Source organism: Bos grunniens, chromosome 29 (assembly GCF_055505025.1).
Source record: "Bos grunniens cultivar Pamir isolate PY7600 chromosome 29, Bosgru_T2T1.0, whole genome shotgun sequence".
In the NCBI taxonomy this organism is placed as follows: domain Eukaryota; kingdom Metazoa; phylum Chordata; class Mammalia; order Artiodactyla; family Bovidae; genus Bos; species Bos grunniens.
Window position 1 is genome coordinate 3769263 of NC_141193.1, and position 23189 is coordinate 3792451.

Below are 23189 nucleotides of genomic sequence, written 5' to 3' on the forward strand. Positions count from 1 at the left end.
CCGCCCTGATCTGCCCCCCACCCCCGGGCCCCCTGCTGCGCCCTGATGCTAGGAGCAGGGCCTGGCACAGGAAGGGCCCCTGCATCTGTGCCCGGACTCGCCCCAGCAAGCGTTCCGTGGACAGAGGCAGCTCCAGGTGGCAAGGGCTTGATGGCCCCAAATAAAAATGGGCGGCGACAGAAGTGTGGCTCCCTGCTCTGCCCCGGCCCCGGGCAGGAAGCCAGGGACGGGCCTGTTTCCAGCACTGCAGTGTTTTGAGCAGAGTATTTTTGGAGCACACAAGCCTTATTTTAGCTTTTGGGGTCACTCCCGCCCTGCGGTGAAGACGGCACAGCCTTCCTCGGGAGCCCCTGGCTTTGCGTCCCACCCCAAGCTGGGCCACTTTTCCCAGGACTGTGTGGGGACTAGAAAGTTCTGCGGGCCAGGCTGACTCGATTGGTCTGACAGAGTGGCGGGAGACCTCGCTTCTGCCCCTCCTGCTTTGAGACCTCGTGCTGACCACCAAGCTCCTCCGCTTGGGGGAAAACCACCTCTCTTGATACAGTTCAAGGTTCTGTGAGACAAAAACAACAGGCAAAGCTGCCATGTAGCCTTAACAGGGCCACCTTCCTCCTGAGGGACAATTCCCGCCAATACATTTTTTCCTTGTAACTTTCCTGATCCTGCCTGGGACCAGCCCCACTCACCTACATGCTGCCTCCTCAACAAGCCCTCAAATTTCTTGCCTCCTGGCCTTTGCACTCGCTGTCCTGTGCCTAAACCATGTACCCTCTAGCAAACTCCTATGAATCCTATGAAACCCAGCTCAGAAGGCCCCTTGTCTGAAACACAGTTGGATGTCCTGGATATTGCAGGGGCCTTGGAATCAGGAGGCTTGGGTTCTCGTCCTTTCTCTGCCTTGTGACTTGGCAGATCACTTTGACTCTCAGGACTTCAGTTTCTCCACATGTGACTGTTCCTCTGTCTGAACATCAGCACCATGTTTTATTCATCCCAGTCCTCTCTTTCCTCTCCAGGGCCTAAGGCAGTCGCTATGCCAGGGTAATAATAAATCAGCACTAACTTCTCGATGACCTTGTCCTCTGGAAGCCCCAGGGGAAGGCAGAGTACCCCCAAATTTACTCACAGGAAATTCAGGGTTGAGAGTTCAATACCAGTAAGAAGCAAGTGCCTGCAGGCAAAGGTGTGACCCCTTCCTCTGCGAGGCCTTGTCCCCTGCGTGGGTCCAGACTTTGGATGCTCAGAGTCAAAAGCACTCAGAGCTCAGCTTCGGGGACCCAGCAGGTATCGGAGGCAGCTCGGTATCACCCTCCTTGGAGGGGTGTGGGCACTGTGTCTCTCCTGCTGGAACAGAAGCGGCTCCCATCCTAGTAACGTCTATACCGCACACACCGAGTGCTCACCAAACACTTGCTGACAATGACTGAGTGAATGACGCTGGGCAGGCTCTTCACCCAGCTTCACTTCCTTTAGCTTTTAAAGCTTTATTTCCTTTAAAGACAAGTGGCCGTGTCTTTAAACTTGTTTATAATATATATTATATTGGGCTTCTCTGGTGGCCCCGTGGTAAAAGAATCTGCCTGCTATGCAGGAGGCTTGGGTTCAAACTCTGGGTCAGGAAGATCCCTTGGAGGAGGAAATGGCAACCCACTCTAGTATTCTTGTCTGGAAAATCCCATGGACAGAGGAGCCTGGCGGGCTGCAGTCCATGGGGTTGCAAAAGAGCTGGACACAACTTAGCAACTAAAGAACATACATATGTGTGTGTGTGTGTGTATATATATATGGGCTGCCCTGGATCTCTGCTGCTGTGCTCAGGCTTTCTCCAGCTGTGGCAGGCCGGGGCCACCCGCCAGTTGCAGCGCTCAGGCTTCTTGCTGCAGTGGCTTCCCCCTACAGCCTGGGCTCTAGGGAGGGTGGGCTCAGTAGCCGCCAGCATGGGAGCTTACTGTCCTGTGGCGTGTGGGATCTTCCCGGACCAGGGATCAAACCTGCGTCCCCTGCGTTGGCAGGCAGTTTCTTAACCACTAGACCACCAGGGAAGCCCAAGTGTCTTATGATATTTTTTGACAAGTTGACATTTTTAGTTTTCTAAGCTGTCGAATCGATCAATTGATCAGTCTTTTACTTTACAGCCCTCTCGTTCTTCAAGAAGATAAATTCTCCTCGGGTTCTTCATTATAAAAAAAAAAAAAAAATCCAAATTTTGTCTGCACCTGGGATTTACCTTGGTAGAAGGAGAAAGGTAAGGATGCAACAATCTTTCCCAGTTGTCCTAACCCCAGTGATTGGATTTTTTTCCCTCACTGATTTGACACACCATCTTCATGCTCTAAATTCCCATTTGATCACTAGGATGCTTTTCAGGGCATCAGAAAATCCAAATGGCTTCAAGAATTATATAAAGAGGGGCTGGCACGTGTGACGGAGCTCGGGTGGAACAAGCTGATTCGGACACTCGGGCGCTGCTCACTCCCGGCTCTGCTGTCTGCTACGCAAACGCCAGCGTGGCCAGGAGGCTGCGCAGGTGTCCTTGCACCCGCCCTGAGCTGCTGGCAGAACCGCCCCCCCCCCCCCAGCACCCAGTACCCGATTCCTTTGAGGCAGGCCATATAGAAACCCGTCTTGTAGGTGAGCTCTTCTCAGCACCATGGAGCCGCTCAGTAGCAGAGCTGGGCACGAACCCGGGCCGTTGGCTCCAGGGGACGCTATGCCTCTCAGTGGCACTGCTCTTTATCCCTTTCATATCGCTCTTATTAATTCTGTTATCCATGGCCTCTAAGAGGCCCCCCATTGTGTGAGGAAGAGGAGTCAGTCTCCAGTCTTGTCCATCTCTCTTGCTCCATCGTGTCCGACTCTTTGCAACCCCCCAGGGCTGTAGCCCACCACGCTCCTCTGCCAAAGGAATTTTTTCTGGCACAGATACTGGAGTCGACTGCTGTTTCCTTCTCCAGGGATCCTCTGACCCAAGTCTCTTGTGCCCCCTGCACTGGCAGGCAGGTTCTTTGCCACTGCATCACTTGGGAAGCCCACGTTGTCCCCCTACTCACGCTCACCTGTACTCCCGCAGCTCTCTGGCTTATGGTCTGGACTGCAGATGGCATCGGTGTGACCAGAGGACAGAGGACTCTGCTTTCCTGCACGAGGACTCGGGGGCTGGGGCTGGGTCACATCTCTCGGTGAGAGGCACTGCGGCCGGTTCCCCAGGCATCACCTGATGCCTCCAAGGACCTTGGGGAATGACTGTGCGATCTGAGTTCTATATCGAGACCAGTTGGTATAAAGGCAAGTCATCTGAAACACAGTCCCTTGGGAATAATTACAATAATGACATTGTGACCTTCACCACATGCCAGTAACTTCCAGCCACTTATCACCACTGTCTCCTTGGACCCTGCAGCAACTGGCTGGGGGGGGGGAGGGGGGATGCTGTCAGGGAGACAGGGAGCTGGGGCTCCACTGGGGGAGTTGCCAGCTAGAAGGCAGCTAGTGGGCACCACCCCCCACCCCATCTGAGCTGTCCGCCCTTTGCTGAGAACCTACTGAGTGAAGGCTTGGGTGTGTGAGCAGACCACACATCTTGGAGCACTCAGACCCAAGATGCGTGTGCTCTTCTGCATGTACCATCAACCCTGCCTGGGGAGGGGACCCTTGGGGCGGCTGGCGGCAACTCAGGGGGTGGGGGGCCTCCCTGGCTGGACTTTGTTGGGACTAGGCGGTGCGAAGGGTACCTGCTGGGTCTCCATCACCGCAGGGCCCGATGGGCGGAGAGGCCCCCTGCACTGGGCCTGGCCTTTTATCATCACAGCTGACCGACTCACCTGCTCAGTGAGCAGTGAGCCTTGGCAGCTCTGGAGACCACAGAGAAGAGGAAGCGCGTCTGGTGGGAAGGACAATGCGGCAGCAGCAGCGGTCCACTGAGCGTCGGTGGGGTTGGGCGAGGCCACATCACACTGGGTGTTGGAGCCGGGTCTCAGGCCCCTGGGGACCGGGGTGGGCGCTCAGGGAACAAGGTGCCCGGGGCTGGGTGCCCCTTCTGTTCCTCACAAAGCTGGGACGAGGACCCAGGACCTGGGAGCCCTGCAGAGCGGTTTCTCCAGCTGGAAACCGTTCTGGAAGGCGTAATGGGGACCCAGACTCCCAGAGATGGGCATGTTTCTATTTATAATAATGTTGCTTTGCCAGATACAAACTTATGCTTCCAGCTCTCATAACTTATAAAAAGCCTACAAAATTCAAATTAGAGAGAAACCAGAAAAACAATTTAGATTACTAATGTAACTAAATGGTTAACGTGAAGTAGGATTTTAAGACTGTAGCACAATAATACACAACAGAAAATTCACCCTTTTCACTCAGGGTCAGCATCACCCCATCTGCCGAGAACTCTGTAATCTCCCCGAACAGAACTTCTGTCCCATGGAACACGTGTGGTGAAACAGAATTGTCGCCTGCATCCAGACTGTCACCAGGCAGGTGTGGGACGGGCAGCTTGGCTCCGCCCGGGTGACCAAGTGGCCCACGCTCTTCCATGACAGCCTCCACCCAGTGGGCACCCCACACACACTGAGCTGGCCTCTCTTCCCCCGTGACAACGAAAGTGGTTGGCACCCCCGTGGGACTCCTGCCACGGTCCTAACTGTCACTGACTTAGGGAGCGGAGGGCTTCTGTGATGCAAACGGTTTTCAATTGCAAGAGGTCTGCCTTTCAGCAGATGGAGGGGGACTGGTCACTTTCGCATTAAGTGTGTGCTACCCTGCGTCAGGCTTGCCTGTCTTGGTTCCAAAATGCAATGCACACAGAAACCGTGTGGTTAGCAAGCAGCCAGCAAGATGACTCAGAGTTATCATGGAAATAAAAGCACACAACTGAGAAACGTGTGGAGAGCCTGTGGTTTCTCAGAACACAGAGCGGGGTCTGCAGGAGGGCTGGGCCGGGGCTGTCCTAAGAGGGGCGAGGCTGCACTGGGGGAGGCGGGAAGTGCTCTGGAGGTCGTGTCCAGGGAGCCGCTGCTGTTACACAGGAGCGTGCGTCCCAGGGAAAGGGCCTGGATGGGCCCGAGGGTGGCTCACTGAACTGTGGTGCCAGGTGCAGAAATGGGCACACGCCTCTGAGGTAGGTTGACAAGTCTGAGGTCTGTGGTGGGCAGGCTGGCCCCGTGGTGCCCATGTCCTAATCCCAGGAACCTGTGACCCGCCCCCTTGCACAGCCGGGTCAGCCCGGGACCTTGAGAAAGGGACGGGGAGGGGCCAGGGAGCCTCTGCTCCGCAGTGCGGTTTCTGGGTGGCTGTGGGGCTGCCAAGGAGGAAGGCGAGCAGGTGGGAGCCAGTGGGGAGAGTAAGATGGATGAGGGACTGTCAACCCCCTACCCCCAAGGGAAGAGTCTGGAGGGCGTGAGGACCCTGGGTGGTCACAAACAGCTGTGTGCGCCCAGAAGCAGGGCTGGGACGGCGTGGTGAGGAGGGCAGGGCCGGGTGGCGGGGTGATCCTTCATCTCAGCAGACACTGTTCAACAGCCCTTCGCTGCCAGTAAATCTCCGGCAGAGCACTCACTCGGACCCTTCTCTCCCTCCTCAAGGGAAAAGGACTGAGCGCAAAACGTGCCCCTTTCGTTTCAAGTCAGCCGTACACCTTGTGTGCACTTATCGGAAAAATTTCACACGACAGAACACTGATTTTTCGTAAAGCTGCCAGAAATCCCTGCTGAAACCACAGTAGCTCCGTCGGGCGGGGTGTTGCTGACTGGCCCCCAGGTCCCAGTGCTGATCAGGAGTGGTAGTGAGAAGACCCAGGACAGGACTCCCCTGGCGGTCCAGTGGCTAGGACTGTGCTTGCACTGCAGGGGACACGGGTTCGATCCCTGGCTGCGGAACTAAGAGCCCTCTATGCACAGCAAGGTTGAGTGTCTGAGACCGTGCAGAGCAGAACAGCGTCTGACAGCCGTCTGAGCGGGGTGACATCAGCTTGTCTTCAAGTTAAGAGCAGCCGTGCAGGCGTGGACAAGCACTTCCGGTTTTACCCAACGGCCTCCGAGTGGTGGAGCCACAAGGGGAAGGGCCCGGTGCCCCAGCACAGTTCCTGTGGCACCAGGGCCGTGTCTAGGGGGCACCTGAAAGCCGCGCCACAGAAGCGGGGACCCGGACCGCACACGCAAAGCCCGCACCGCCCAAGCTGCCCTCTGACGCTGTGTACCTGCCACCCCCGGGGCCCGCACTGTCCAGAGCTGCCCTCTGACACTGTGTACCTTCCACCCCCGGGGCCCGCACTGTCCAGAGCTGCCCTCTGACGCTGTGTACCTTCCAGCCCCGGGGCCCGCGCTGTCTGGAGCTGCCCTCTGACGCTGGCTGTGTACCTTCCACCCCCCGGGGCCCGCACTGTCCGGAGCTGCCCTCTGACGCTGTGTACCTGCCACCCCCGGGCCCCGTACACGCCCTGCTGCTTCCTCTGTCCACGTGCACCGTCTGTTCGTGCCGCCAGCCTGCGCAGTCTCGCCTCAGCGCCTGGAGGGCAGCTGCGGGGGAAGCCCCCTGACTGCTGACGGTGGAACACGTGGATGCTTCCACCTGGCCTGGAGCCCCACCTTCTGGGGCAGCGTCCTGTGCAGGTCTGCCGGCCCCCAGGCTCTGTGGCTTTGCCCCAGCGGCCCACAGGCGGCAGGGCAGGCCACCTCCAGGCCCCGGGGAGGCCGACAGCGGTGCCTGGAGGAGGCGCCTCTCTGCTCCGACCCCAGATCTGTGCTGTGATTAGGTCACATGACAGGTCTGCTGAGGCTGTTCCAACTGCCTCCCCGTGCGGGGCAGGAGGGCAGTCCCAGATGTCAGTGTCTGGGGGACAGTGCTTCACCCCGAGGACGCATGTGGGAGGGAGCCAGCGGCAGCACCGGGCCCGAGCAATGGGAGCTCTGAGTGCTGTAAGCACGTGTCGTCCAAACGTCCGTGAGAACACCTGGAGTGACGGACGGACGGTCCCTCCCCGGTGTGAGGACCATGCGGGGACACAGGCCAGGTCTCGGGATGCTCAGTACCCTTACCCATTGGTAGCAGCGTCTGCCATAAAGCACGAGGGATGGGCACCATCTCGTAGTCTTCCTCTGGTCAAGACACGTGGGCACATTTCCCACAACACCCATTTCCCAAGGCAACCCACTGGCCAAGCCGTGCCTTTACTGGTGGTGATGATGTTACTCGCCCTGACCCAAAGCCTCTTCAGCACGTCAGCCTGGGCAGGGCCACATGGCTCTGGGGCTGAATGGGCTCCGCTCCCAAACTCATGATGCGTGGTTAACCCGTGCTCCCAGCCAGGCCTTCGGGGCCAACCGAGAAGGGCCACGTCCGTCTTGTCTGCTGCCTGGGCTCAGCTCCCAGCAGTGCCCGGTGTGGTCAGTATCTGCCGAGGGCTGGGTCCACAGCCGGGCGGTGAGTGCTGCTAGGGTCTTGGCAACCCAAGGTCAAGGTGGCACGGCATGACATCAGGAGCTTTCCCAAGGTCACAGCTAGAGGGCACGAGATGGGGCTCTCTGATGCCTCCTGCAGGGCGGCAGGGCCCATAGCAGGTGAGAGCTGCCCCTGGCAGAGCACGGCTCACTGCAGTAAACACCCGGCTTGGCAGTGGTCCCTGGAGCTGGTGGGAAACACAGGCACCCTCCTACAGGTTGGGCCTGTGAGAACCGTCAAGGGACACTGAAACTGGCTACAGCGGGACTTCTGAGAACCCGTAAAATGAGATCACCGTCCGTGGGAAGAGGAAACTGTCCCGCGGAGGCCTCCTGCAAAGGCGCCTGCTTCAACAGGACCGCCTTAAGAACAGGAAAAAAGGTGCTCCTTAGAATCAGAGGACTCGGCTCCCTTGCCACTTCTGTTACCAGAAAAAGTGACTGTTAGCAATCCAATGTGGAACTGGAGTCACGATTCGTCTGAGAACCAGCACGTGCTGAGTGCCCGCTGCCTGGCCCCACAGCAGGGGGCTCGCTCCCCGAGCGCTGAGAGCCTGGGCCACCTCCCAGCCCCATGAGGGCGTGCCTCACCTTGCCACCTGGAGACGGTCTGCAACACCAGCCTCCAAGCCTTTGGCAAGCGCGGGGGCAGAACAAGCCAGGGGTTCCAAACATGGGCTCCGAAGCCCAGCGCCCCCAGCACAAAGACCTCCAGCTCCTCGACACTGCGGGTCCTCTCGTGTCCGGGAGCACTGGGTTTCACAGACCCCTCCTTTGTACCGGGTGCAGCACCACACGCCCTCCTGGAGGAGCTCGTTTAATGGGGACAACGGCACACACGGTGTCCCCCGCCCAGCTGGCACAGAGGAACACGGGCCCACAGCCACCTCCCTGAGTCTTCACAGGGCTGGCATGGACGGGACGTGGTCAGGACCGTGCAGCCACCCTCAGTCCCCGCAGAAGAGCCGCTGGGTCGTCAGGAGGCTCCCAGGGCAGCGGAGCCCGAGTCCCAGGCTGTGAAGGACCCAGGGTTGGCGCTCCCACTCTGGAGGGCCCGGGCCCGCTGGTCCTCCTCGATGAGGTCTGCCACCACGTTCAGCTGGCAGCCCCGGAGTGCACCCACCAGGCAGGACACAGCTGCGTTCTCCCTAGTGCTGTTCTTCCAGACCCGCAGCAGCTCCCTCACCTGCTCCGCCAGGTTCCGGGGGTACTTCTCCTCGATGGCTTCGATCTTGACGTCAGATACTCCGAGGTGACGGGCCAGCCTCCTCCAGTCCTTCCCCACGTTATCACAGATGATCTCCATTGCTGCCCGCAGGTCTGGTGGGTGAAAAGGGCAGAGTGGTAACCCGTGGTCTGGGGAGGTGTTTAGAAAACGTAACCGCACACTGGCTGATGGGCCTGCTGGTGCTGACCCAAGTGCTGGGGACCCGAAAGGCCCTTCCGCAGAGGCGGACACCACCCTGCAGCAGAAGGGCCAGGGAAAGCTCCATGCTGCCCCAGCCAGCCATACCCTGAAACACTACCCACGAGGCGCGGCCTGCTCTGAAGACTTACTGGTTGGGGGGTCTTACAACACAGACGCCCACTCAGGCCTGAGTAGAGTTGCACCTCTATCCCACCCTGCAACGGAGTTGAATGGGGGGCCCTGAAAGGTACACGCATGTCAAATCTCTGGAACTGTGAATGGGAACTTTCTTGGAAAAGGGTCTTTGCAGATGTGAGAGTAAGCTGAGGATCTCGAGATGAGGGGATCATCTTAAGATTATTCAAGTGGGCCCTAAATCCACCAACAAGACCATGTGCCACGGAGGCAGAGACTGGAGGGGTGTGGCCACAAGCCAAGGAATGCCCGGAGTCCCCAGCAACCAGAAGAGGGAGGAAGGACCCTCTCCTAGAGCTCTCAGAGGGAGCATAACCTACTGACACCTGGATCTGACTACTGGCCCAAGAAACGTTAAGAGCATCAGATTCTGTTGCTTTAAGCCACTGAGACAGTCATTTCTATGGCAGCCCTAAACAGCCCAGTTGCTACTCTGGAAGATGCCCTGACTGACCCCGGTCTTCAGTCTCTGGCTACTATGTCCTCGTCTGCTGAGAAGTCACTCCTGAGATCAGACTAGACAACAGAAGGCGGGTAGACAGTAAGGACAAAATGCTTCTTGGAAGCAAAGCTTCATCTCCAGCCACAAACCCCTGATACGCTGTCAGCCTGTGTACCAACTCCTCCAGCCCCGTGAGGTGGGCACCTGTGTTACTGACCACTGGCAGAAAGCAGGAAATGGAGGCCCAGGAAAGGTCAGTGCAAGTCACTTCCTGAGGTCACAGCCAGCCACAGAGCGGCAGAGCCAGCAGGAGTCCGCTCTTAGCCCTTATACAAAAGCAGCGCCTTATCAACCCGTCCTTCCTGCCGAGGCTCTTCTGGAGTCCTTTCACCCCTGTCCCGCCCGGGAGGTCAGCAACGTCTTCTTCTGTCCAATAACTTCTACTTTTCCCGGAGGGAGAGGGGTGGAGGAGAAAGCACTGAGGCTGGATGGCTGGATGGGGCGGGGGGCGGTGGTTGTCCACGCTCCGCAACTTAGACTAAGTTAACTTCTCTGAGCTTTGGTTCTCCTGTCCGCAAAGCGGGCACGTTCCCGTCTCCCGGGGCTGTTTAGGGAAAACCCACGGAAACCGAACCCGGAAAAGGCTGGGCGCCTGGAAGATCGACAGCTGACCCCGCCAACCCCCACAGGGGCCCCAGGCACCCCTCGCCCCTCTCCTCCGGCGCCGCTCCCCGTCCTTCGGCCCCACGCCACTCCTCCGGCGCGGCCCGGCTCCCACGCCTCGCGCCCGCACCCCGGCCCCCCGGCCCCCGGCCCCCGGCCCTCGCCCCCACCTCGGTCCTCCGGCGCCGCCCCGCCCGCCGCGCCCCGTTCGAAGTCGTCCAGGCGGAGCAGGAGGTCCTTGCGCCGCAGGGAGCAGAGCAGCTCGCGCAGCAGCGCGGTGTGCCCGGCGTTCAGCTCGTTCTGCTGGAGCAGGACGGTGAAGAGGTCCAGGCCGCTCTGCGCGAGCTCCAGCTTCCTCTTGCTAATGTGGTTCTGGCACAGGAACTTGAGCTGGGTCAGGTCGCTGCTCGAGAGCCCGGCCGACACCGAGTGCAGCAGCACCAGGAACGGGTCCATGGCGGCGGGAGTCCCTGGGGGCCGGGACGCGCCTCCTCACGCACCCCTCGCGCCTCAGCCTAGCGGCGGCGAATGCCGTTTTGCTACCAGCCAGCCAGTCGCCCGACGTATCCCGCCGGCCCGGTCCCTCTCGCGGTAGCTCCCGGGCCTCGCGCATGCGCCGCAAGCCCAACCGTAGCCATTGCCGCCCGGGAGGATCCCGGCTGACGCCAGGCGCCGCCCCTGACCGGGGACCCGGAAGACCTCTGTCCATGCGCACTGACGACGTTCTCCCTGTGAGCACCGGCAGCTCTAGGGGTCCTAACCCCTAAACCCGGAGCACACTCGGCGTCCGTTTCCTTTGGAACATTGCGCTGCGGGTGCTCTTAATAACAAGTGAATTTACTTATTAACATTTGTGAAAATGCATGTCGTTTGGACTTCCCTGGTGGCTCAGTGGTAAAGAATCGGCCCCAATGTTGGAGAGGCGGGTTCGATCCCTGGGTCGGGAAGATCCCCTGGAGAAGGACATGGCACCCCACTCCAGTGTTCTTGCCTGGGAAATCCCGTGGACAGAGGAGCCTGGGGGCGTCGCGGTCCATGGGGTCGCGAAAGAGTCAGACAGGACTTAGCGACTAAGCAACAAATGTCCTTTAGTGCCCCCTGCAGATCTGTGTGCAGGAAAGACTATTAAGAGCTTTATTTAGTTTTTAAAATTTAATAAAAACTTGATTTCTAAAGTTATCGTCATTATTGTGTAGAAGGCTTACTAGCTTTTCTTGAGGCCTACTGTGTACCACGGAGTAGGTCCTGGAGACAAATTCAGGAACAAAGTGCGGAAGGCCCCACCCCGGAGCTAGCAGCGGCGGTGCACAGGGTTACCTCATGCAGATAAGAAAGTGAAAGTGAAGTTGCTCAGTCCTGTCCGACTCTTTGCAACCCCATGGACTGTAGCCTACCAGGCTTCTCCATCCATGGGATTTTCCAGGCAAGAATACTGGAGTGGGTAAGAAAGTGCAGTTAAGCCAGAAGTCAGTGCGAGCCAGGGGCCAAGGGCATGGGAGTGGGGAGTGTGGAGGTGGGGGGTCTCTATATGTTGAGAAGGCGGTTTTGGAGCAGGCCCCAATGTGCAGGCTTGAGGGGCCAGGTAGAGAGGTGTGGGGGCTGTAAGGGCGGGCCCACGACAAGAGCAGAAGCACCGATGAGGGCGCAGGGTGCTGGGGCAGACCTGGGAAGGCAGGGGGTGGTTGGTGAGGGGAGGGGGCGAATTAGGAGGAGCCAGGTCAGAATCTAGCTTTACCTTCCCTAAGCCCCTGCAGAGGGTGAGTGGAAGCCTGAAGCCATCTGAGTTATCTTGGAAAAAAATTGAGATATAATTCATATTCCCTACAACTCACCCTTTTAAAGTGTACAATTCAGCGACTTCGTTTGTGGTCAGTGGTTAAGAGCCTGCCTTGTAATGCAGGGAACGCTGGTTGGAATCCTGGTTGGAGAATTAAGATCCCACATGCAGGGAGGTGACTAAGCCTTCATGCTGCCACTAGAGAGCTTGCAGTCCCGCAGGAAACATCCCACATGACGCAGCAAAGATCCCTCTTCCTGCAACTTAGACCTGACTCAAATAGATGCATCAGTATTTTAAAACGTGTACAATTCAGTGGTTTTCAGCATATTTATAATGTTGTGCAACCCCTACCATTAGCTAATTTTAGAATATTTTCATCACCTTTGTAGAAACCAGGTACTTGTCAGCAGTCACTTCTTCCCCGCCTCCCCCACTCTTTCTCCAGCTTCTGGCAAGTGCTAGTTGGCGTCTTGTCTGGATTTGACTGTTACGGACGTTTCATGTTGGCGGAAGCGCACTGTGGGGCCTTTTGTGCCTGGTTTCTGTGACTGAGTGTGACGTCTTCACGGTTTGTGCGTGTTGTCGCCTGTGACGGTGCTTCCCTCCTTTTTATATCGTGTGCGTGCTCACTTGTGTCCGACTCTTTGAGGCCTCATGGACTGTAGCCCCCCAGGCTCCTCTGCCCATGAAAATTTCCAGGCAAGGATACTGGAGTGGGGTGCCCTTTCCTCCCTGAGGGGATCCTCCCTCTCCAGGAATAAAGACCTACGTTTCTTGCATCTCCTGCATCAGCAGGTGGGTTCCTTACCCTTAAAGTGCCACCTGGGAAGCCCTCTTTCTACTTTACTTACTTATTTCTGGCTGTGCTGTGTCTTCACTGCCGTGCACGAGCTTTCTCTAGTTGCTGAGAGTGGGAGCTACTCTTTGTTGCAGGCTTTAGGCACATGGTAAGGAATTCACATGCAACGCTGGAGACCAGGGTTCGATCCCTGGGTCGGGAAGATCCTCTGGAGAAGGGAATTGCAACCCACTCCAGTATTCTTGCTTGGAGAATTCCATAGAGAGAGGAGCCTGGTGGGCTATAGTCCACGGGGTCACAAAGAGTTGGATACGACAGAGTGGCTAACACAAAAATTAGGCACATGGGCTTCAGTAGTTGAAGCACATGGGCTTAGTTGCCCTGCGGCTCGTGGGATCTTCCCAAATCGGTGGTTGAACCCAAGTCCCCTGCACTGGCAGCAGATTCTTAACCACTGGTATTAGGGAGATTAAAGTCTTGTTCAGGCTTCAGAAGTAGGAGACCAGGCCTCTGAACTGCTCCTGACCTGCCCGGATACTGCCCAGATTCTGTGCCTGAACGCAAGCACAGCAAATCAGGTGGCCCTTAGGTAAGAAAGGGAGTGGGTCCTGGAATCTCTTGAGCCCCTGAGGGTCTGGCCAGCCCCCCCAGGGTCTAATGAAATCCTATGACTCACAAGGTGAAACAAACCATATTCTAAAAAAGTTTAAGTAAAACCAGAGGTGCATTTTTGCAGCAGACTGATGACGACATCCGTTTACTGAGTGGGATTATAAGCGGGAGCCCCCTCACACTGGAATCTGAAGTCTCATCCATGGGATAGACACTGCCCAGGACTTTTCCCAGTTGGGATTCCAAATTGCTTTTAATGAGGGACTTCCCAGCACTGTTCAAGTCTGGATGTAGGTTGTTGGCCCAGTTTGGTGATGTGTGTGTTTCTTCTGTCTATTGTTTCTATTTCTTTTCTTTTAATGACCGTATATTGAGATTAAGCCAAAAATCTATACAAAAATTGAAATTGTCTATTTGTGCGTAACGAGTGGTTTCTTTTGTTAATGAATCTTTTGAACCTAAAACAAAACTTTCAGCAAAACACCTGGTTTTCTTGTTGCTGTCTAGTCACTAAGTCGTGTCTGACTCTTTTGCGACCCCGTGGACTGTAGCCCGCCAGGCTCCTCTGTCCATGGGATTGTCCAGGCATGAATACTGGAGTGGGTTGCCATTTCCTTCTCCAGGGATCTTCCCCACCCAGGGACTGAATCTGAGTCTCCTGCATTGCAGGCAGATTCTTTACCAGTGAGCCATCAGGGGAGCCTCAGAACAAAGGAGCCATTTGTTGGAAAGTCATTTTTTGTGGGTCGGCAGCATCCTGTCCTGCGGGTGGGTCACCTGTGTCTGCTCCCTCATCAGTGGGTGCACCTTCAGTTTTTTCTGCCTTTTTTGTCGTTGTGAATAATGCTACTGGGAGCTCTGAGCTACATTTCTAAAGAATCACTAGGTAGAATCCAAGGGACACCTCAGTAATCCCGATGAGAGGTGAAGGCTCTTGGACCAGGTGCAGTGAAGGCGATGAGAGGTCAGTACCTTTCTTTTGATCTGGGGTGCATGTAAACGAGGAGCATTGAGATGCTCGTCAGGTCTGAAGGGTGGAATGTCTATTAGCTCACCTGGGGAAGGTGTGGGTGGGTTTGAGGCAGGAGATAGACGGGTCCCAGTTTATACATTTACCTCTAGCCTCCTGTTTACATTTGAAAAATAGACGGAATAACAGGAACAGGATGAGCAGCCGGGCTTTGTCTCCTGTGGACACTTTAAGATGACGGGAATGGCAGGAACAGCAAGGGGCTGAGCCCTGCGTAGGGAAGAGATGAAGAGACCACATACTTCTCATTCTTGGGGTCAAGGAGACCCTCCAGACTATACACGCACAGAAAGGGTCCTCAAGGGAGGGGATGCTAGGCCACAATATGGTCTACCAACTCCCCAGAGACCCTGCACTGGAACCTGTCTTGGCTAAAAGATGGGCATGCACGCAGGGGAGGACCCTGCATCAGACAAGGTAGGACTCAGGGCCAGACGAGCAAGATGATCGGCCAGAGGAGCCCAGAAGAACTTCCCCCAGGTAAGTGATTTGTTGTTTTTCAGTCGCTCAGTCGTGTCCGACTCTTTGGAACCCCATGGACTGCAGCAGCCAGGCCTCCCTGTCCATCACCAACTCCCGGAGCTTATTCAAACTCATGTCCATTGAGTCAGTGATGCCATCCAGCCATCTCATCCTCTGTCGTCCCCTTCTCCTCCTGCCTTCAGTCTTTCCCAGCATCAGGGTCTTTTCCAATGAGTTGGCTCTTCGCATCAGGTGGCCAAAGTATTGGAGCTTCAGCTTCAGCGACAGCCCTTCCAATGAATATCCAGGGCTGATTGCCTTTAGGATGGACTGGCTGGATCAAAAGCAGTCAGTTCTTCGGGTAAGTGACTTAAACCACCCCAAAGTGTGCATGTCTCTCTGTCTGCTCGTGCTTTCTCCATGTGGATCTTCTCCCATAATGAATAGTTTCCCTGCCTCTCTGCTTTCATCTCTTCGCTGAGCGCTTTCTTCGAGCAGGCAGGCGCCAGGGCCCTGCTGCTAGCCACTGGCTCCTGGTGCTCCAACGATTAGGGTCTGGCGCTCTCACTGCCGCGATCTGCGTTTGATTCCCAGGGAACCGAGATCCCACTTCCAGTTGCTGCTCACTGTGGCTGCCCGACGACTACCCGAGCCCAGGGTGAATGTGGGGAGAACCTGATGGACATGGTCACGGACGATGGGATGCACGGAGCCAGGGTTTGGGACGGAAATCTGGGCAGGAGATGTGAATTTGGGAGAGTGAAAGTCGCTCAGTCCTGTCTGACTCTTTGCAATCCCATGGACTGTAGCCCACCAGTCTCCTCTGTTCATGGAATTCTTCAGGCAAGCATGCTGGAGTGGGGTGCCATTCCCTCTCCAGGGGATCTTCCTGACCCAGGGATCAAACCCAGGCCTCCTCCATTGCAGTCAGATTCTTTACTGTCTGAGTCACCGGGGAAGCCCGTGAATTTGGAAGTATCCTGCAAATAGATGTTGCTTGTGATGGTTAATCGTATGTGTTAACCTGACTGGGCCAAGGGCTGCCCAGGGATCTGGTAAAATATTATTTCTGGGTGTGTCTGTGAGGGTGCTTCTAGAAGAGATTAGCACTTGAATTGTCTAAGAAAAGCGAGTGACCCTCCCCAGTTCAGGTGGGCATCATCCAAGTAGGATGAAAAGGCAGAGGGAGGGAGGATTCCGTCTCCACTGGAGCAGCATTGCCCCGCGGCCCCCCACCCCCATTATCAGGCCTTTAGACTGAATTACCCACCAGCCATTCTGGTTCCCAGCTTGCGGATGGCAGACGGTGGACTTCCTGGCCGCCATGACTGTCATGTGAGCCAGTCTTAGAATAAAGCTTCTCACTTGTCTCTATCCATCCGATTGGCTCTGTTTCCCCACCTACAGGATGCGGTCACCAGCGGAGGGAAAGCTGAAAGAAGAGCAAGGTCCGAGGCCCCGGGGGTCTGATCGTAAGGGAGACGCGGCGGAGGTAGGGGAGGAGGCTGGGGTGGGAGGCGGTCCAAGCCGGTTTAAGCACGTTCCCCCTGCCGCACCCCTGCCGCAGTGCTCCTCTTCCCTCGCACGCGGCATTCCTTGGCTCACTACACATTTTCCTTCCTCCTCTGTTTTCTGCCTGTCTCCCCCGCAGAGCCTCCACGTGTTGCAGTCCAGGCGACAGTCCATAGAGTCGCAAACAGTCGGACATGACTGAGCCACTAAGCGTGTACACATAGCGGATCAACAATGTTGCGGTCGTTTTAGGTGGACAGCGAAGAGACTCAGCCATACGTATACATGGATCCATTCTCCCCCGGACCGTCCTCCCGTCCAGGCTGGCACCCAACACGTACAGTCAATGGAAACAGAAGGAGGCGCATAGACTATGGTTGCTGAGGGGGGAAGGGATAGTTAGGGGCTTTGGGAATCTCACGTACACCCTTCTGTATTCACAATGGATAACCAACAACCACCTGCTGGGTAGCTTATCTTTTCATCTTCCTTACAAGATATTTCACAAAACAAAAATTTAGCTTTTATGGATTTGGGGGGCTGTGCTGAGTCTTGGTTGCTGTGTGGGCTTTTCTCTAGCTGCGGTGAGCACGGGCTGCTCTCTAGCTGTGGTGCTCGGGCTTCTCTCGCTGGGGAGCCCAGGCTCTGCGATGTGTGGGCTTCAGGAGGTGTGGCCTGTGCAGCTCACAGGCTTATTTGCTCCCGGGCAAGTGGAATCTTCCCGGACCAGGGATTGACCAGGTGGATCCTTAAACACTGAGTCACCAGGAAAGTCCAGAATTTAACTTTTTATGAGGCCCAGTTTGTCAAATCTTACTTTTATGGATTTGACAGTTACAAGGCGATTCAAATTGTCTCCTTCATCTTGACTGAGTTTTGGCAGTTTTGAGGATGGGTCCATTTTTCTAAAGCCTTAGAATTTATGAACATAGTGATTGTAGAATTCCCTTATTTTCTGTCTTCGTCCATTAGCGCTGCTGGAGCAAAGTGCCATAGATTTCCCGAGAAATCTGTATGCAGCTCAAAAAGCAACAGTTAGAAATGAGCATGGAACAACGGACTGGTTCCAAATTGGGAAAGGAGTACATCAAGGCTGTATATTGTCACCTTGCTGATTTAACTTATATGCAGAGTACATCATGCAAATTCCAGACTGGATGAAGCACACCTGGAATCAAGATTGCCAGGAGAAATATCAATAACCTCAGATATGCAGATGACACCACCCTTATGGCAGAAAGTGAAGAGGAACTAAAGAGCCTCTTGATGAAAGTGAAAGAGGGGAGTGAAAAAGTTGGCTTAAAACTCAACATTCAAAAAAACTTAGATCATGGCATCTGGTCCCATCATTTCATGGCAAATAGATGGGGAAACAATGGAAATAGTAAGAGACTTTATTTTCTTGGGCTCCCAAATCACTGCAGATGGTAACTGCAGCCATGAAATTAAAATATGCTTGCTCCTTGGAAGAAAGGCTATGACCAACCTAGACAACGTATTAAAAAGCAGAGACATTACTTTGCCAACAAAAGTCCGTCTAGTCAAAGCTATGGTGTTTCCAGTAGTCATGTTTGGATGTGATAGTTGGACCATAAAGAAAGCTGAGCACTGAAGAATTGATGCTTTTGAACTGTGGTGGTGGAGCAGATTCTTGACAGTCCCTTGGACTGCAAGGAGATCAAACCAGTCCATCCTAAAGGAAATCAGTCCTGAATATTCATTGGAAGGACTGATGCTGAAGTTGAAACTCCAATACTTTGGCCACCTGATGCAAAGAACTCATTCCCTGATGCTGGGAAAGATTGAAGGCAGGAGGAGAAGGGGATGACAGAGGATGAGGTGGTTGGATGGCATCACCGACTCGATGGACATGAGTTTGAGCAAGCTCTGGGAGTTGGTGATGGACAGGGAGGCCTGGCGTGCTGCAATCCATGGGGTCGCAAAGAGTGGGATACGATTGAGCAGCTGAACTGAACTGATTGACTGGGTGGATTATACACAACAGAAATTATTTCTCAGGAACCTGGAAGCAGGAAATCTGTGAGCAGGTTGTCAGCAGGTTTGGGGTCTTGTGAGGGCCTGTGCCAGAGAGCAGACTCTGAGCGCTCACTGTAGTCTCACGTGGAGAAAAACAGAGAGGGAAGCAAGTTCTCTCCAGATGTTTTTAAGGGCATTAATCTCATCATGGGGGCCCCCTTCAAACACCATCACAAGGCGGGAGGGTAGAGTTTCAACGTGAGTTTTGGACACATTCAGTCTGCATCTTCCCCGCGGCTCAGCAGGAAAGAATCCACCTGCGATGCAGGAACCACAGGAGACACGGGTTCGATCCCTGGGTTGGGAAGATCCTCTGGAGCAGGGCATGGCAACCCACTCCCGTATTCTTGCCTGGAGAATCCCCGTGGACAGAGGAGCCTGGCAGGCTACAGTCCATTGAGTCACAGAGTGGGACGTGGCTGAAGCGACTTAGCATGCACATGGTCACTCTGTAGCGTTATCCTTTTAATGGCTACAAGATCTGTAACAAATCCTCCATTTCATTCCTGAAATTGGTGATTTGCATCTTCTCTCTGTATGTTTCTCTGTCTTGCTAGAAGTTTATCAATTTTATTTATTTGCAATGAACTAGTTTTTTGTTTCAACGATTTTTCTCTCTTTCCCTATTTTTATTTCATATTTTGCCTTGTCTTGGCTATTTTATTTCCCTCTCCTTGCTTTGGATTTATTTTGCTTTTTTTTTTCATTCTAGTTTCTTGAGGTAGGCATGTAGGTCATTCACTTCTAAGATAAGCATTTTCAACATTGCTTTTAGCTGTGTCCTACAAATTTTGAGATGCTGTGTTTTTATTTTCATTTATTTCTATGTCTTTTTCTTTCCTCTGAGGCTTTCTCTTTGACCCAGGTTTATTTGGAATTGTGCTGCGTCATTTACTTGGGTTTAGAGATTTGCCTGTTGCCTTTCTGTCATTAGGGTTTCCCAGTTGGTTCACTGGTAAAGAACCTATCTGCCAATGCAGGAGAAGTGAGTTCAGTCCCTGGGTCGGGAAGATCCTCTGGGGGAGGAAATGGCAACCCACTCCAGTATTCTTGCCTGGAAAATACTGTGGACAGAGGAGCCTGGCTGGCCCCAGTCCATGGTGTCACAGAGTCGGACACGACTGAGCAGTGACTCAGCATGAGTTTCTGTCATTGGTTCCTATTATAGTTTGATTCTGTTACAGTCAGAGAACACGCTCTGGATGGTTTCAATCCCTTTGAACTTGCTGAGCTTGTTTTAAGGCCCAGCATGTGGTCTGTCTCAGGAAATGTTTCGTGGATGCTTGAAAAATTGTGTCATTGGGTGATGTGTCTATAGATGTCAAATAGCTCCTGGAACAACTCTCCCCAACTCTCCCCAACTCTCCCAGACCTCTTCTCACTCCTTCAGGTGTTCTGACTGAAGCTCTGCCTACTGGGAGGCTCTCTCTTTCTCCACTGTCCCTCCGGGATGCCCCAGAGAGGGGCTGTAGTGCTGTGACCATCCACCTTTGGGGGCCGTCAGTGTATCACGTAAAACCAGCCACAAACCACGCCTTAGTCTTCTCTTCCTCTGTGAACTGATCATCGGGAAGTCCCTGTGAAGCCGTAGGGGAACATGAGTATACCAGGGTGAGTCCCTGCTGCAGATTCTTTTGTTTGTGTACCCAGAAGTGAAATTACTGGATCACACGGTCACTGTTTCATTTTTCTGAGAAAGCATCACAGCCTTTGCCATGGAGGTTGCACCAGCAGTTTACATTTCTGCCAGCAAAGCAGTAGGGTTCCACCTTCTCCACACCCTCACGAGTCTCAGCATTTTCTGGTTTGGGATCCTAGGCATCCCAGGGGGCGTGCAGTGGTGAGTGTGGGTGTGACTTCCGGTTCCCTGGTAACCAGTGATGTTGAGCGTCTTCTCATGAGTTTATTGACCATTTGTACGTCTTTGGAGAAATGTCCAGTCAAGCTCTCTGTCCACTTTTAACTGGGTTGCTGGTCTATCTGTTGCTGAGTTGTAGGGGATCCTCGGATATTCCAGTTATGTCTCTTATCAGAAATATGATTTGCGATTATTTTCTCCCATTTTGTGAATTGCCATTTCATTCAGTTGGGTATCCTCCGACCCCACGCCCCCCCCCCACCAAATTTTAAATTTTGGTGAAGTCTAGTTTTTGTATTTTCCTTTCATTAGCATTGCCTCTTTAAAAAAAGAAAGAAAATAGCACCTTTTTCTGGTTTCATGGAGGCACACTGGTCTTTATGTTCCAATAATAGTTTATTTGTAGATACTGAAATTTGAATTCCATGTAACAGTCTCATGTCACAGATATTCTTCCCCTCCCCCAACCATTTCAAATATACAAGTCATTCCCAGCTTGTGAGCCATTCGAAGACAAGCAACCAACTGCCCTAGAGGAACTACTGCAGTGACCGGCTCATGCAGGGAGATCTCAGCAGTGTAACTTGTAATTGCAATAAGTTTACCACCAAAACACACGTAATGAGTGACAGTTGGTTGAGTTTCACTCACAGGGTGGAGCGCTGCGCCGCACTGAAAACGGATGAGCCGCTGCTACCTGCGCGCGCTCAGCCACGTCTGACTCTTTTGTAAGACCATGGACCATGGCCCCCCAGGCCCCTCTGTCTGTGGGATTCTCCAGGCAAGAACACTGGAGGGGGTTGCCATTCCCTTCTCCAGGGAATCCTCCTGACCCAGGGATCGAACATGTGTCTCCTAGACTGGCCGGCGGATTGCTTACCACTCGCCACCTGGGACTCCCATGCACATTGGTCTTTACTCCCAAGGATGATGAACAGAGTTGCTTTTCTTTCTTCTCTGTGTCATCTCAGTGTCCCCCCAGGCTCCTCCTCCTCCTGTTTGTTTTGATCTCTCTCATTCCTGATGAAGCCTTTCCATAGATATCTGGGGACTGTGGGCTTTGCTTGGAGGCAGTTAGTTTTTTCCCTGGGGGTGGGAGTACATGGTGGACAGAACAATGGCCCCAAGGTGTCCGATTCCAGTTCCCGGACTTTGTGAATAAGTCAACTTACGTGGCGGGAACGACTTTGCAGGTGTGATGAAGATGAAGGACTCTGAGGTGGGGGGAGGTCACCCTGGATCATCCCAGGGACTCAAGCCAAGCCAGGTCCTCCTGAGCGGCGAGCTGGAGAGACAGCTGCGGGAGAGACTGGCTGCCGTGGCTGGAGATGGTGGGAAGGGCGCAGCCTCGCTCACACCTGCATCTTAACTCTGTGAGGCCTGTGTCAGAAGTCTGGCTTACAGAACTGTAAGACAGTACGTTGCTGTACTAAGTCACTAAGTTCATGGTCATTTGCAGGGCAGCAAACAGATAACCAACGCAAGGCCTCAAGTGCTGCATCTTGTTCATCTCCAAGTGCAGCTCCCACAGGCAGCCAGCAGAGGGCAGCAGCCACCCACAAGTGAAACCAGGCAAATGGGGTTCAATTCACTCCAGTCCCTCAGTCGATCCCATGGACTGCTGCAGGCCAGGCCTCCCTCTCCATCACCAACTCCCGGAGTTTACTCAAACTCATGTCCATCGAGTCGGTGATGCCATCCAACCGTCTCATCCTCTGTCGTCCCCTCCTCCCTCCTTCAATCTTTCCCAGCATCAAGGTCTTTCCCAATGAGTCAGTTCTTCGCATCAGGTGGCCAAAGTTGGGAGTTTCAGCTTCAGCATCAGTCCTTCCAATGAATATTCAGGACTGATTTCCTTTAGGATGGACTGATTTGATCTCCGTGCAGTCCACGGGACTCTCAAGAGTCTTCTCCAACACCATAGTTCAAAAGCATTAATTTCTTCGGCGCTCAGCCTTCTTTATAGTCCAGCTCTCACATCCATACATGACTACTGGAAACACCATAGCCTTGACTAGATGGACCTTTGTTGGCAAAGCAATGTCTCTGCTTTTTAATATGCTGTCTAGGTTGGTCATAGCTTTTCTTCCAAGGAGCAAGCGTCTTTTAATTTCCTGGCTGCAGTTACCATCTGCAGTGATTTTGGAGCCCCCCAAAATAAAGTCTGCCACTGCTTCCCCATCCATTTGCAGTGAAGTGATGGGACCGGATGCCATGATCTTAGTTTTCTGAATGTTGAGCTTTAAGCCAACTTTTTCATTCTCCTCTTTCAAACCAGCTGCTGAAGTCAGGATGGTGGGTAGGGACCAGGGTCACAGTTGGGTGAGGAGGGGTGACCAGACGGGAGCACCAAGGGAGGCTTCTGGGGTGCTGATTACAGAGGTGTGTGTGAATTGAATTTACACAGTTGAGTATACACAGTTGAGTGTATACTCAAGATTTGTGCAGTTTTCTGTATACTGAAAAGTGAAAACATCAGTCACTCAGTCGTGTCCGACTCTTTGTGACTCCGTGGACTGTGGGCCGCTAGGCTCCTCTGTCCATGGGATTCTCCAGGCTAGAATCCTGGAGAGCATTGCTATTTCCTTCTCCAAGGGATCTTCCCGACCCAGGGATCAAAGCTGGGTCTCCTGCATTGCAGGCACTCCTTACCGTCTGAGCCACCAGGGAGGCCCTTTTTATATATTAAATTAAGTAAGATTTAATGAGCACTGAACAAAACAGAGGTGTCTTAGGCTGGTCACAGCTCAAGGCGGCCTTCACCTTCAGGGTCAATCACTGGCATGAGGGACCCCGCCCCGGGCCTCAGGCCCCCACGAGCCCCAGTCCTTCACTGTCTGTGCTTGGGGCTCAGTCCTGCCCTGCTCCTGCCACTCCACTCCAGGGACCAGGAGCAGAAACTGTTCGGCGCCAGGTGCCAGGGTCCTGGGTCCAAGGGGCACCTGTGGGGCCAGCTTG

General features: G+C 54.2%; 1 protein-coding gene and 1 long non-coding RNA gene across 4 annotated transcripts; one reads left to right on the top strand and one right to left on the bottom strand.

Moving 5' to 3' along the window:
• Positions 1-8234: 8234 nt before the first annotated feature.
• Positions 8235-10711, bottom strand: FADD (Fas associated via death domain). The gene is made up of 2 exons (XM_086385837.1): positions 10312-10711; positions 8235-8753 (listed from the first exon to the last, which is right to left on the bottom strand). Exons 1-2 carry the CDS (start codon positions 10595-10597, stop codon positions 8410-8412), a joined length of 630 nt encoding a protein of 209 aa, XP_086241963.1. The 5' UTR covers positions 10598-10711; the 3' UTR covers positions 8235-8409.
• Positions 10712-13846: 3135 nt separating this feature from the next.
• LOC147341725 (uncharacterized) lies at positions 13847-18978 on the top strand. Of its 3 annotated transcripts, XR_015158179.1 has the most exons (4): positions 13999-14296; positions 14480-14779; positions 14866-15185; positions 15419-15681. It is a non-coding gene; the product is annotated as an uncharacterized LOC147341725 (long non-coding RNA). The 3 variants fall into 3 exon arrangements; XR_015158180.1 differs by lacking the exon at positions 14480-14779 and having other exon boundaries at positions 13847-14296; XR_015158178.1 differs by lacking the exons at positions 13999-14296; positions 14480-14779; positions 15419-15681 and adding exons at positions 16232-16316; positions 16476-18978 and having other exon boundaries at positions 15071-15185.
• The last annotated feature ends 4211 nt before the right edge of the window (positions 18979-23189 follow it).

Excerpts from the sequence above, each read along its gene's own strand:
- FADD (XM_086385837.1), bottom strand. The coding sequence starts at position 10,597 with ATGGACCCGTTCCTGGTGCTGCTGCACTCGGTGTCGGCCGGGCTCTCG. Across the intron at positions 8,754-10,311 it reads GGCGGCGCCGGAGGACCGAG|ACCTGCGGGCAGCAATGGAG; the intron begins GTGGGGGCGAGG and ends TTCACCCACCAG.